The 15,853-nt window shown below is 37.1% G+C and overlaps 1 protein-coding gene across 2 annotated transcripts in view; it reads right to left on the reverse strand.

Annotated features, from left to right (window-relative positions):
• DLG5 (discs large MAGUK scaffold protein 5) overlaps nt 1–15,853 on the reverse strand; it is a 95,214-nt gene that overhangs the window by 37,582 nt on the left and 41,779 nt on the right. For both annotated transcript variants that reach the window (XM_065746478.1, XM_065746477.1), the window contains exons 3-6: nt 9,001–9,166; nt 4,678–4,821; nt 4,028–4,211; nt 472–731 (exon numbers count right to left, since the gene is read on the reverse strand). In XM_065746478.1, coding sequence (XP_065602550.1) covers nt 472–731; nt 4,028–4,211; nt 4,678–4,821; nt 9,001–9,166 — 754 coding nt within the window. The remainder of the gene's footprint in view (nt 1–471; nt 732–4,027; nt 4,212–4,677; nt 4,822–9,000; nt 9,167–15,853) is intronic.

Here is a 15,853-nt window from a genome sequence, read left to right on the forward strand (position 1 = left end):
ATGCATAATTTATATAATGCATAATTCATCTTACCAAACACAGTTATATGTGTAGGCCTAGGATCAAGCAGGAGCAGAGAGAAGTTAAATATGGTATGCTATTGTTTGCGCCCTTCTGCTTTGGCATTTGTGCTGTTCTCAGTCACAACACCTTCCCAGTGAGCTACAACATACAGGTGTTTCTAGTGAACTTTGCTGCCAGGCTTAAGCTCTGCCCCCAGGAGTTACCCGTGGTCTGAAACTCTTACGCCATAAAGAAGTTAAGCTGATTTGAGAATATCTTCACTAGCTAAACTTCTTTTGGAAATTATATACACTTTTTTCCAAATAACATCCCCATCACATCTTCTATGCTGTTCTAGAAATTCTTATACATCTCACCAAGAAAAATTACTAGGATTTCTTTCACAGTGAAAATGTTAAGATTGTTACTGCCGGCACAGCATATCCAAATATAAAAGCAAACTATACCTTCTGAGAGAGGATGAACATTGCTGTTGAAAATGTATTGCTGTGTCCCTTTGCTTCATTAGCATATCGATCTGTTTCTGAAGACGTCTGTTCTCCTCCTCAGCCTGCTCTAGGCGACTGAGATCTGTATTGTGACTCGCTATCTTCTCATTGTACCGCTTCCTTAAGGCATCGTAATCCTTCTTCACACCCTCTAGCTTGTCCATTGCTGTATCATAGAGCTTATTTAATATCTCTGACGACCCATTTTGCTTCATAACCTAAAAAAAAAAGAGACTTCGTTAAATCTTGCATGCATGCATTTCTCTCTACATCTTCACATCTCATCAAGGTATTTGAAAACCATCTGCTTTTAAAATTAGTCTCCACAACAAAAGAAGTCTTTATTTAAGCAGTACTTGGCCAACATACTGATGAAATCTCTGTATTCCAATAATCTTAACTCTTAAAAACTGGTAGCATCAGAAATAAATTTTATTTTTAATCAGCCCAATGCTTTTAAGAATAATAAAACAAAAATATACTCCCCAACTTTAATAACTTTTTTTCAGTAATTAAGAAAGAAAAAAGCCTCTACTTAACATTACTGCTACCCTAAGCATGACTATATGTGCTTTATGTTAACTGGAAAAAAAAATCTGTTTTATCACAAGTCAGTGAATCTCTCTTAATTCCTACCAACGAATATTAAACCCACACTGTTTTTGAACTCTAAGTTCTAGGAAGTGGTTAAATGCTATTTGACGACCAAGATACCAGCTGCAATTTAGGAAATGACCGAGAGGTGGCACTCGTGGCAGACTATGCTTCCAAAACAACTCATTTAAGAAGAGAAAGAAATGTAATTTAGATACACATAGGCATTTATTCTAATGCTCATACAATATCTAATCTGAAAACTACCTACAAGCATCATCTAGAGCCTGGAGGAAAAAAAAAAGTAAATAGGAATAAAAAAAGAAAGACAAAACATGAGCTCTATCAAAAGTTCAAAACAAACATGTAGCAACCACACCACACACAATATCAAACATTTCAAACTTGGATTTTTAGCCATCTGCTCCAGAATTGTGATAGCATAGTTTCACTACACAGTTGGAAAAGATTTTCCCTGCCATGTACATAAATACCATGTCACTGTCACTGTCAAGTATCTCTGGTTCTTCATCCTCTTCTTACGCTCAAAGTATGGACCAGTGCCTGAACACACAGGAGTTGGGATTTCTGCAGAGCAGAAACAGCTACCACCATGCAACTTGCCCATTAGGTGTGCCCTGCTCACTGCCCACAAGAAGCACAGACCTATTGTTACAGTCAGAAAAACACCTCTATGCACAGACAAGAGAAGAGGTAACATTCTTTAGTCTGATGCTCTTTTTCTTCAGCATTCACAGCAGCCCAGGAACAAGGTTGAGCATTGGGGAAACTCATCAGTATGGTGAATTTCACACACACAGACACGTTCTCATCAGCTTCAGTAGCACAAGCCACACAGAGCTGGACCCATCATTAGTTAGCATGAATCAGTAAGGCATTTTAAAGATAAACATGCCAATGTTGCTTCTTATGCAAGAACATACTATTATTCTGTACAATAAAATGTAAGCATACAAAGTGTAAATATATGTTGATTTGTATGTACTCATGAGTACTCTTTTCCTGAAGATTATTTCCCAAAACAAGTTTGAGAATGGAGTTCTTGAGAATCCATGTAGAAACAACCCACTTCTCACTGTATCATGTATCATCTTTAAGTTGAAAGCACACTAAATAATTAAAGAAGGACAGCTATGACAGAAGTTTGATGGAATTTAGCCTAAACTCGCTTCACAGAGGCAGAAAGAAATGACATAAACAGGAAACACAGCAATAAGGAAGGTCTCCCATTCAAAACCCGAGTGTGAGAAAAAGTAAATAGTCCCAGCTGGAGCAAGGAAGATAGCTACAAGAAACAGTGTGAGCAGCAGAAACATAAGCTGAGCAGCTCCTAAACAGCAAATCGATGAAAAACTAAGAGCAATTCTGTCAAAAGCTTGTGCTCTCCAAGGCCAATCAGATGCTTTCTTGACACAGCCTGAAGATGTAACAAGACATCAGTTATCGACAAAAATAGAATAGAATTAGTCTAATACAGATGAGAAATGACACAGACAAGATAAGGATATTGGCACTCCCTCAAGACAACATGATTCACATGATGAGAAATGGAGCTACACAACTTTCTCATTGAGAGTAACAAACATACTTTTCTTTAAAGTTATGATCATGATGTTGTTGACATGAGACTGAGTTTTCTTAAATAAATACTTAAAATGATGCTTCAACCTCCCTTTGTGCTGACAGGCAGTTTCAGATTAAGACAATCTCAAAACACAACAAACTCTTGGAGGTTTTGCACCTCTGCATCACAACCTGACAAGCTGATAAGCAGAATAATTAACACCATTTGCCCAGGTTTACACACCAAACTACTTCTGCTGCTCAGAACAATAACCCATTTTCTGAACCAAGTCACCAAGCCACTTCACAACAGGACTCTCAAGATGAAAACTTTGGAGGATCAGGTCACAAGGAAATGCAAATCTTCATTCCTTTTTGCACTAGCCCTCAAACACCCTCAAGGCACTGCTTAGCACATAGAACTTGTTTTGACCTTTGCACCTTCTACCCTAGCAAATGATTATTTTTGTTTACATAGGTTTTACTTCTGAAGTCTAATGTTTGACTTGCAAGTCTGTCCTGTGAATCAGACTACACACAGTCAAATAGGATATTCTATTTAGCCATTTCAAATGTTACTGTAACTATTTTAACTGTTCTGGATGTGAACCGTGGACCTGATAGCACCAGTAGCTACTGACTTCTCCTCTCACCTTTATTTCTTTAGAATACACAAGCAACTTTACTCCTGAGACTGCTATATACAGCTGTGAAACAACTTGTTCCAGTCCTGAAAACGCTGCTTTTATTTGTTGCTTCAAGTTCATAAACATTAACTGATCTATAGCTTCATTCTACCTCAACAGCCTGTGAACTTAAATAACCAATCTTAATTCAGTCACTGCCCTAAACTTTAAGCTGCCTCTGAAAGAAAGAAAAATGATGTTTTTCTGTGACACATGGCAAAAAAAAAAAAAAACCAACAACAACAAAATCAGCATAGCATACAAGTTTAAAGCTAGCCCCGTCCCATAAAACACCCCAGTAAAACAGCCCTTTTTCAATCACTTTGCAACTTCAAACTATGTTTTGGATGCCTCACCTATCACTTAAAAATACCCCATCACATATGATCTTCATCATGTAAATGCTGCTCTTCTCTGAATCAAAATCAAATACGTTAATATTCTATATCCCCTGTTCTTTCTCCAGCTATATATAAAAAAAAAAAAACCTGTTTCACATTCATCCCTAATGCTGTAACACGTAAAGCATTCTTTCAGACTCAGTGAGACATAAAATGTAGCAATGCTACACATTCGTTTTTCTTGACTCATTTGTCAAATAAAAAAGCTCATGTCTTCTTCGAGCACATATATTACAAGCTGTAGCTTACCTGCTGCTGCTGGCTGCGTAGGTCTGTTATCTCTTTTTGATCCTCATCATGAAGCCTTTTCATTTCCTCACATGACTGCTGGAGATGGTTATGTTCTCTCACCAACTGAGTGTTTTTCCTCTTCAAGGTATCCATGTCCTCCTTCAGCTGTGACTGGTCACTCAGCAGCCGACTGTGCAACGTGCTGTTGTGGCACAGAAAAATATCCTTCAGGAGATAAATTTGCCCAGACTGTTCTAACTACTTCCAAGTAAGAGCTCGCTACCCAGAGAGCAGATCAAACTAACTCAATTCTTCAAATCTGAGTTCTACAAGAACCAAAAAATCTGAGAAGAACATAAAAATAACAAATTACATTCACTCCAATTACCTTCTGCTTTCAAATCTGACTACTGGATTGCAACTGCAAGTCAGTAACCAGGCTTTCCTTGTCTATGCCCCATCAAGCACCTCAAGTGCTCCAAAACAAAACAGGCCCATACTTTCATCATTTCTAATAGTCCCAAATTATTATTATTTTCTTGATGCATGCAAACATTAATCTTGCAATTAGAGTGGAATAACAGAATGAGTAATAATTTGTTTACCATTTTCTAATGTGTTACAATCTAGCACTGATTGGTAACTCTTACAGCTTTGCTAATACTTACTGATAAAAATCAGCCTCTTTTGCTGCTTCTTCACACCTTTTTAATGTCTTAGTATGTTGATTCTGCAGAGACTGCAGGTCTGACATGGCCTTCATGCACTGAATCTTCAGTCTTTCATAGTCATGACTAGGTTTTGGACTAGGCCTAGGAAGGAAAAATAATTTTAAATCAAATATCACCTATTCAATAAATAAATATTATCACACAGCTGAGGCTGTTAGACCTTTGATGCATTTGAAAATTTGTATATTGCTTGAACTGATGTTTTCAATGCGGTATCTGACACTTCTTGACTGAAATCACACTTCTCTAGGTTTTGTGATGCAGTTTAGCATTAACCTGTGGTGATCTGATTTAAACAAGAGTCAACAACTACACAGTCCTGAATACATTGCTTTGTTTTAAGTTTGTTATCTGACTTCTGACCAGTTCCCTTAGTGCATATGCCTCTTTTCCTTACTAAGGCATAGGCCCTTGGAACAGCAGTGCAGAAAATACCGTCTTGGCATCGCAGGCTTTTTCTTTCCTGTAGATGAGCTTGAGTGGAGGAAGTTACTAGAAGCATTGCTGTTTTTCATTGTAGGCTGACATCTATATTTACTCACATAATATCCTTGTTTATAGCGATATATATATATATATATTTTTTTTTTTTAAGAGTTCAACAATATGTGAAATACATGTAATTCACATTAGAGATGCCAAAAAAGTTCTCACGATAGCTTTGAGGCTGACTCAACAGTTATTTCAACTTCTCTCAAACTTTGCAGGGACGTGGATTTGATTAACTTAGTAGGAATGTTTGTTAATGGAAGTCAGCAAGCTTAAAGCTGCAACTAAGAGTTAAGAAGAGTTAAATGTGTTTCACTTAATGTTCTCATTTTAATGACTGTTGCACAGATGGTGCCAACTTTCAATAACTTCACCCTAAAGTCTAATTTAAATCAATACTTGGATTTTTAGTGATTCTGTCATGGGTGCAAACATCTCAAATAGAGTTTTACTACTGCTAATTAGAGTTCTATTTTAAAAGGGAGATCAACACTACAGTAGTTAAGGTACTATATCTGTAGGACTGTATGAATGAAATATTTCTTTTTATACTCAGAAACCATGAATTAAAAAAATTACAATATAATAGAAGAAACAACATCCCTGAAGATTTGACTTGAACAATCAGTTTCTTTATATGAATTTGCCATTTAATTGTTACTGCACTCTGATGGCTTTTCTCCCCTCTTCCTGCATTAAGGAATAAAAGAGGAATTACAATTTAAGACCTTACCACTCAGCAACCCAAATACAACTGAGATTCTAAAAAGTACCTTCACACCTCACAGACATATGCTAAGCACCTGTGAGTCAGATGTGATTGCTATGTGTTTTCTCACTCTCAGCACTGCAGCCATGCAAAATCATTTTTATTTCAGTACAGTTGCCACATGAATTTCAGTTCCAGAATCCATGCTGCTGATCTCGTATGAAACTAAGAGTTCTGGTTAATCCTCAAACAGAGCTTACAGCCATATTGGAAAAAGTATGGTGGCAAAAAAGGGAGAAAGGGCAATCTATGCAGCAGTAGAGCAAATGTGATATGAGACTGAACAAATTAGACACTCTAGGGTGAAAAACCCAAAAGAGTAGTACTCAGAGAAAATAGTGAGGAAGATGGTATATTTTGCTAGGCTTATCTGGATGGTAAACAGACAACCAGTGAATAAAGAGAACCTTGTTGGAGAGGGATCTCTAACAAGAGATCCTTCCCTGGTGGTGATCAGCCCTTAAATGGGGTCTGGGAGAGGTGGAGCCAGACTCCAACCCTTCTGGTCACACAGGTACATTGCCTTCACCTGTGCTCATGTGGCTGACTCAGTGCTTGCCTCAGGTGATCAATCAGTGGTTCAGGCTATGATTCAACAGTTCCCATACAGACACCAATTAATTTTTTTCCTTTTTTATTCTTTTTTCTTTTCCAATTACACGTTAGAGATATGACATCCAAGATATACAGACAGCTGTAAGAAACTTCATTTTGAAAGTAGAAAATACAGGGGTGAAAAAGTGTTGTAGCTAGATAAAGAGCAAACATCAATTTAGAGTATCTTTAGAAGTTCAGTGCTTCAAAGCAAGCAGGCATAATTCTGCTAAACGCAGCCTTTAAACTTTATTTTATGATTTTATGAATTATTATTTTCAAATATAAACATACATGCCAAGTACACTGGATACACATTATGTAGAATGTGTTAGTCAACTGCCAGACAGAATACAAGTGCTGCTCTGAAAGTCATGCCTCATATTTTATTATGTTGGACCACGAGGCAGGTGGCAGTGGTACAGCAGTAAAGGCAAAAAATTCCCACCAATATTCCATTGCATATGTGGCAGCAGACAGACAATCTGATAGAATGGCATTTGATGTGCAAGTGCATATGAAGCAAAGGTATGTCACTGAATTCCTCCATGCAAAATAAATTGTACCCTTCGACATTCATTGACACTTGCTGAATGTTTCTGGTGACCAAACATTGGATATGAGAACAGTGAAGCCATGCGTGGTGCATTGCAATAGTAGTGACTGTGATAGTGGGTCACTTTCACTGGTGCAGGTTTTTATGGGAGCAGCATGCAGGCTCTTGTTCATTGCTGTGCATAGCTAATTGTGGTGAATGTGCTGAAAAAGAGCATTTTGTAGTTGAGAATTAGCTCTACAGTCTTACTGTGCTCTGTATCCACTAGTTTCCATGAATCTATGTAGGAGGCATTACTTCCAGGGGGAACTACATATACAGAGTGCACCCTGACCACAGTATGTAATTTGGTCAAAGCTTTGCTTTATCACTACAACACGTGTATGCATACAGTCACTCTCATGTGATTCAAGCATAGCATGAGTAATCCTACTCTTGTCCAACAGAGTGACACATGCTAATCTGATTTAGCTCATCACAATCTACTTTTGTGGCTCCTCTTCCATTACTCTAGGACTTAGTCAACACTAGATTTGAAAAACAGCTCTCGATTTTGCAACCACCTGCCTTCACAGCCAGCACAGCCCAGGCTACAAATATTTTGCCAGCTGCAGCTATTTCCAAGCATGCCATCATGATTTACTGATATTTGCCTCTACAGCACCTTTGTTTGAGAGAGCCATTGTGATAGTGCAATGTCTTTTAGGGCTGTATAAGTCACCGCCTATATGGTGGTCTTTCAGACTTCACAATTTCAAGTGGAAATTAGCAGTGTTGGTGCCTTGACTACTGGAAAGATTATTATGTTTTTTCTATGAAGAAAAATTGCAGAACAAAGTGAAAAATCAGATTTTCATAATGCAAAGAAGTATATTTGAGAACAATACTTTTATATTTTACTAAAGGGAAAAAAAAACAGCTAGTAACCTTCATTCATTTTCCAGTCATATTTTTAATTTTTTGGAAGGCATCCTCCATCTTATATAAACAATTCAAGAACGATTAAAATAAACATAGTATTTGGACGAGTTTTTCTTTAAGCTGTAAATTTTATATTTTGTATAACGTACAAATCAGAAGATTGATTTGAAAATTAAAAAAAGAAAAATAGGGCAGTATAGAGCACAGCTCATCAGAACTTTTAGTATCTGAGATTATAAAGAACAATACCGTAAGCTGTAAAATCCTCAATGTCTAAGCTCTAGTGGCTTCAGATAAGAAGAATCTCTGCTTGAGTAAAAAGTAAACCAAAGCTCTGTCAAAGATGTTGATATTTAACAACCTCTTTCTCTCATCACCTTAACACTTACAGGCTCCCAAGACAGAACACAAAGCTCCCCAGTCCCCTGAAATAGATCTTCTAACAACCCCATGGTGGGGAGACTGGAATAGTGAATAATACAGCATGCAGATTCTCGCATCTTTTGTTCACTGGCTCAAATCTTGAGATCTCTCCCATAGACAAATTTCAGTTAATCACCACTTCAAAACAGCAAATGCTTCAGCCATTGTCTTCCACATCTTCCTGTAACTTAACATAGGAAGCCTCAAGAACTAGCTTGTTTTCTTCTCTCAAGATTTATTCAAGTCTTATTCCTCTCAATCGCACAGCAATATATTGCTCTAAAAAGTGGGAATATGCGTTCTACATGCAGCTCTGAAACCTTGATGTGGTCATCCTATGTGTACGTCACCACAATGTATGTACCTTAAAAGCAAAATAAATACACTGCAATACTATTACTGCTTTACAAGAAAGTAAGAAACAAGATACTTGAAAGACAGTGAAGACTAAGTTGAAATGTCCAATTATCTTGACTGTTTTTTGTTTTTTTGTTTTTGTTTTTTTTACCTGCAGTCATCAAAAGTTGATCCAGGAGATGAAAGTGCAAGTCGCTTGCGCAGCTCATCCCTCTCCCGAGATACCTGTCGGAGCTGAAATAATATTGTCTCCAGCTTCTCGCTCATCTGTCTACTGTCTGCTACAGGTGGTGGAGATGATGCTTTACCAGTTGTACCTGAGTGAAGGACAATGAACTGTCAGAGAACTCCTCGGAAGAACAATGCCACTTCACTGAAATAATTAATACTAATTGAAAAAAATTAACAGATTCTTGTTCAAAAACAAATCATGCAAGCTTTCAAGTTTTCATCAGTGAGTTAACACATTAAAAACTCAATTCAAGGCTGTTCTGCTAATGTGAAGTCTATTTGTGTTGCAAGTAACATCTGCATGACTAAGTCCCTTGCTTCCTCACGTACTTAGAAACTACCAAACAGGAGGTGACAGTTGATGGGCGAAGCAAGAGGAATTAGACATGTGGCTTGCCTAAAAAAAGGCAAAGCATCTTTGGATTCATAACTGCAAAGACCTCAAACAACAGTGACAAAGAAACAGTAGATAACAGGTTATTTTAATGAAGTATTGGGCTGCATGCTTTAAGGAAAAAAAACATATCTATCTATCTATATAAAGCAGAAAAAATACACTTATATCAACTTATCTCAGTGATAGTAGACAAACTGTTACAGCAGAGAGACTCTTCTCCTGCTTCCATATATATACTACTGCTAGCTTGCTTTCTTTTTTGTAAAGGAAAATCTTGTTTTCACACATTACAACTTATCAGTCACGCATATAAAGATATGACTTGGCAGCAAATCATGAGAAACAGGTTTCATTTTTAACAGCAGCAGTTAAAGTGAGCATGTAAAAATCACTGCAACTGGACAGCACATGCAGGATCTCATCATTACCATCACCTTGTCCATCAGAGATGAAAAGTAATGCCCCACGGTCTTTTTGGTATCTCAGCTATCAATACAAAGAGAGCCGTCCACTGAATGCAAAAACTCCCGCCAGTTTTTATGTAGAACTTCCTGTCCTTAAGGATCCACAGCAAACTAACTCTGGGGCCAGGGCTAACATACACAGAGCATCCAGTATAATAGGATCCCTGTTCTTATTCCCTCCAGCTGTTAATATAAATCTGTAACAAGAATTGCTGAGCAAAGACTATTCTTTTATTCTAACTATTGCGTAGTTGGAATAATGCATGCAAATGCTTTAATAGTAGATGAATTTGAAGACTGCAGGAACATCCCACATTCTGTAAAAGATATAAAACAGACTCACACTGCTCTAAAGAACTTTCAACAGAGACTACATTTGGGTTTTTCTCCTACTACTCCTTCATTCAGAAGTATGCTCTCCCATGAGGGCTAGGGGATCTTATGCTACTAAAACACAACCGTATCTTCCTTTTGCTACTTTCATTTCCTAAAATAAATTTTTTTCTACATCATTTTTAATGAAAGATTATTCAGAAACAGCATGCACTATTCTAGTCTTATGTAGTAATGAATAAACAGGAAATAATAAATGGAAAAGTCAAAACGTATGTTTATTTGGAACAGTATGGACATGATAATGAGGAAGGCAATGTCATAAACAAGAACAGACAAACATACTCCCTAATTCAGGAACTGACAGGGCACATGGTCTTGGGTAGATTCAGTCCCAAAGCTATGCCAGGCAAGGCAAGACTGCTTTGAATAAAATCAAGCTATCTAGCCTTGGGAAAGAGTTCCTGTAGAAATGTGTAAACTTAGTAACAGAAATGGTTATTTTTCATTAACCTGTCACTTTTTATATTTACCTAAAAAATATATTTTTGTATGTCAAATGCAATGAAGATGTTGTCAGGGTATAATACCAGACAAGATTTAAGAGCCCTAAAAACAATATTCCCTGTTATCCTCAAAAAACAACCCCCAAAAATGCATCTTGCTCAATGTAGTAACAACTTTGCATTTTTAATAATTGTCTAGTGTTAAATCAAATCTGTGGACACTTCAAAAAGCTTCAGTAAACTTCTCTTTCATCAGAAAAATTCAGTACTCTCCATTTCCTTGAAAGGGGTTTTTATAGCTGAATGCTAAAAGCTTTTTACTGCATCTGACATCCTGATGCAGTATATGTAAAGTGACCTGTACTTCCAGCTTTGTATTCTTTTTCCATCTGACTGCATATTTTATACAACAGTACTTCCTTTCTGCGTTTTAACCACTCAAACTGGTCTTAAAATGTACAAGCCTAAGGGCTAAATTTCCATTATCCAAATGATGCCACCTTACAGCATTTTACTTGCTTTCTCAGATAATCTGAATTTGTTAAAATGGATCTACTGCACATCTTGCCAAGTGCAACTCACCCATCTGCTTAGTAAGCCCCAGAACTCTTTTTCCATATCAGCTCCCCTTGGTGCTGAGGATCCAGCAATACCCACCACAAGATGCCAGCCTTCAAGTAGGCAGCACTCCACTGACTCCTACTACTGCCCCGCAGCAGAGGGGGCTGTGGGCAAAATTTCAGGCAGTATATGCATGAAGTACTGAATGCATGTTAACTGAATCAAAACCAAGATTTTGCCAAATCTCATACATAAATTCTGTAATAGAAAAGCAGTTACAACAGAAGCTGAAGCAATTACATCTTCCACAATTCAAACACCTGACTGCATGCAAGTCACAAGGATCCACTGACACAGTGATTAACAAATACAATTTTTGATGGTTTCTCTAATAACCAATGATTGAAGAAACAATACAGCTACATAGATACTACTGCACAGTTCACTTCATCTGCATGTTGTTTCCATTACTTGAGGGTAGGGCAGAACACTGTGAAATACAAATAACATTTAAAAAGAAATGAGGCTGAGATACTTGTTAAGCCAATCAAGATGAACCACAGCACTGAATCAACACAATGCTGAGGTGGGAAAATGAGCAACGGATAAGCAACTACCTTTAATAAATAATATGAAAATACCTTAAGTTATAACAAGCTCATTGTTTTTCTTTATGAGAAATACACTTGCATGAGTATTAATCAACTCAAAAGGCATCAATTAATAGAATGCTGTCATCAGTTAATAGAATGCTGGTAATTTTATTCCAATTTTTTCAAGTCATTTTATAGATGTATGTCAATTCTTGCTTGCAAACAATCTAACTAGTCAGCATACAGCTGATCCTTCTCACTGCTTCCATTTAAAAAGAAATCAACATGGATGTCCTGAGTAATATTTCTTTAAGACCTGAGAGTACTATTTCTTTAAGTCATGAGAGAGTACGCTAAAAAAAAGACTTGCAAAATAAGATGAAAGATGTGTTGAGGAGTATAACCAATAGGGTTTCTCCCTAAGCTCAGGAACACTTAACTCCAGTTTGTAGGAAAAGCTGTGCTAAAATATTCACTTTCCTTTGATAATTTATGAGGTCTAGAATAGGATTACATAACGGAACCTATCATTTGATGCATTTCTTCAGATGTACCCTTTGAAGAAGTCTTGAAATAACAGAGATGGTGGAACAGAACCGCCTTGTAGGTGAGATAGAACAGTAGTAAAAACAGCAGCAGTACACGGAGAAAGGGAAACTGAAAGGTACAATACTGAACAGTGGAAGAGCTTCATCTGACAGACAGAAAACCTAATAGGTTATGAAAGCAGTGAGGATCACGTAACACACAAGAAAAACAATATGCAGCACTTCACTATTTGTTTTACTGCAGAATATAATACACCCTAAACAAACCTGCCAGCACACAAAACAAACTTTCAACTTAGATAAAATTAATACTTTAGGAAGAGCTGAACAGTCCCTCTGGAAAGATCAACATGAATGAAAATCTACAACCCAGTACTCAAAAACTGCAAGGAAAGGAAAAAAGTACCAGCTATGTCAGCTTGAAAAGTCCTTGCAGAACTTTTCTTCCCTAAAATACTATAGAGATTAAAATCTGTACCACAGCCAAGGAAACACATTTGAAGCTTCTGCATTTCAGTAGCCAGCAGCTCCCTGGTGGGAAGGATCAAACCTGATGTTTGTCAGGTTTATAACTCCACAGTAGAAGCATAACCTGGGCTCAGATACCCCACCCAAACAGTGGGACAGGTGCTGGGCAGATGCTGCATACCATCCTGAGGCTGAAGCTCTACTGATGCTCAGAGCCTCCTGTGGGAGAAGCTGCAGCAGTGAGCATCATCTCATCATACTGTTTTATAGACCAAAAAGAAAAGTGCTGGCACCAAAATGATTTCCTGAATGCACAGACTGATAAAGTGATGCAAGGAGTAGGAAAAGACACCATGTTCCAGACATGCTGTCTGCAGGGCAGGAGGTGTGGATTCACACATGCTGCATTCCTATTCAGGTTATTATGGACTGTATCTTCAGGAATCCCACCAGTCTGCTGCCAAACATTGATACTGAGGGATGCAAATAGCTGCAGTCAGATCAGAAATTTTCAAGCCCAATTTATGCAGAATCATTAAGAGATCAAGAACTAATTCAAACTGTTTTCTGGAGGCAATGTAAAAAACAAAAGAGAAAATAAAAAGCAACCTCACAACTCCCTCTCCCCCAAGACTATTTATTGGCAAAATTAACTTCTTCTTCATTGCTACTGTTTTGTTTTTTGTTGTTTTTTGTTTGGTTTTTGGTTTGGTTTTTAAATCAGGGCATCACATCCACTGCGTAATTCTTGGGTGGCTCTGAAGTGACAAAATACTACATGACTACACTTAAACCCATAGCTGTCAGGAAATGGATGCTATAAAAGTCAGTGAAAATACAATAAAGCAAATCAAAGTGCTTGCTACTTAAAAGGTGGTGGTTAGTAACAAACACACCGACAATTAGGCAACGAGATTAAGGATTACCTTTGTGATTCATAAACCAAACCGAGTGGAAAAAGGAGCACGAAGTCATTCTAAGATTGTGAAGGAGTGTGGGTATTTCATAACGTTTGTTTCCAGGAAACAAACATGTACTACTCAGATCAAAGGACAAGAAAATTACATAGGTTTTAGATCTATAAAAAGAGGTTTAACAACTGTTGATTATAAATTTTACAGGAAAATGACTTTTGAATAGAGGTTGATCATCGAAGTCAGTCACTGGGACACACAGAAGGATTCCAGTGTAAGGTATTGATAACATTCCTGTTAAGTTTTCCTCATTTGTGGCCCTTCAGCAGGTGCAATGTTAGCATATACAGATAAAGGAACAAGTAGCAGTGGTTATATTTATCAGTTGTAAACTTTGTTTGCATTGGTTAAAAAAAAAGTAGGAAAAAAAAGATCAAAAGCAAGAGATTCCTAGAGGCTGACTGTCAAGGAGGAGCAGGCAAGGGGAGAAACTCTTTTTCCAACAATGAAAGAGTGTTTATCTTTGAAAAGAGTATCATAAACCACACCTGCCAGCTAACACTTCCTATGAATAGTGAAAACAATTGTTACACACAGCTGTATCAAGTGTGAAGCAATAAATGAAAATCACAGCAATTTAGAAGGACAGTTGTCAGAATGACCAGCATGAAACTTGAAAGCATTAGAAGAGTTGGGACTTATTTTCAGATGGAATATACGTAAAGTTTGCTTTCTAGTAAGAATTAATAGGTTCAAGATTAAGTATTTGAATTGCATTTACTGAAAAACTACATGTAAATAGCTTGAGAGGACGATAAACTAACAAAGAGTTAAGCAAGGAAACACTACTGGTTAAAATAAAAATTGGAATAGATCAGTGGGAACAGATAGACAGCATCCAGTGGCTGCAAGAAAAAGTCATAAAATCACAGTGCCAATGACGGTATTTGTTAGAGACTAGAAGGGAAACGGACCCAGAAAAAAATAGTGATGTGAACAGTCAAGAAAAAGGGGAAAAAAAAACAACTAAAACACAGCTAGAAGGGTGATACTGAACAGCCAAACACCTGGAATAACAGTACAGTATAAATTGGGAGATAGGCTCAGGAGTATGTGGTGAGGATTAAAGAGATAGATGACTGTAAACACAATAGTTCAGAAACCTAGCTATAGAAAGAAGGAAATTATATATATGGGAAAATGGAGGACCTTCTCCATCCTCAATAACATCCCATTAGTATTCCAGTATAGTTTTGATAAACAGAAGACTACACAACAGCATTCTGTTAAAAAGGCATCAATAAAATAGCACAATGCAAACTACCTCCACAGCCATTGCCTGATCCCTCAGTGTAACTGCTGGTTTATATTAAACGTTTCTTAAAAAATAAAAATAAATAAAATGCTGTGCAGCAAGGGAAAGGAAGAATCACCATTTTTTATTTTTTATTTTTAACCAAACTGAATTAAAACTTTGATTCTTTGTAACAGTACTAAGATAGGTTAAAAAAAAAGTTCAGATTGGGAAACAATAATCCTGTCATGTCATCACACTACTTAGGTCAACAGTGTTTTACTGGTGGTTGTAAAAGTACTGGATACCTGAAGTCTTGAAACACAGCCTTTAAGCCAATTCATAGGGACTTTTTCAAAGAACAGGGCAGAACAGTGACTTACCTGTCTATTCTAAAAAGAGATAAAGAAGACTGGCTTTAGAAGAAAAGGGAAGAGAAACTTAAAAATATGAAAAAAAAGATAGGAAGTAAAGTAAATAATAAGATAGAAAATAAATAAAAGATAAATGAAGAAAATTCATGATGAAAATGAAAGATGAAGTAAATCCAGACAGGCACAGAAATTAACAAAGATACTGTGTTAGTACACGCCACTGTAAACAAATTTGATAATTGAGTACTGAAGCATAACTAGAGTGGTATTCAGCTGATGTTCTATCATTGCAGAGAATGATCAGAACGCAAGCCTTCTATC

This window comes from Cyrtonyx montezumae, unplaced genomic scaffold (genome assembly GCF_038088225.1).
Source record: "Cyrtonyx montezumae isolate F1298 unplaced genomic scaffold, pur_monq_1.0 scaffold_4, whole genome shotgun sequence".
NCBI lineage: Eukaryota > Metazoa > Chordata > Aves > Galliformes > Odontophoridae > Cyrtonyx > Cyrtonyx montezumae.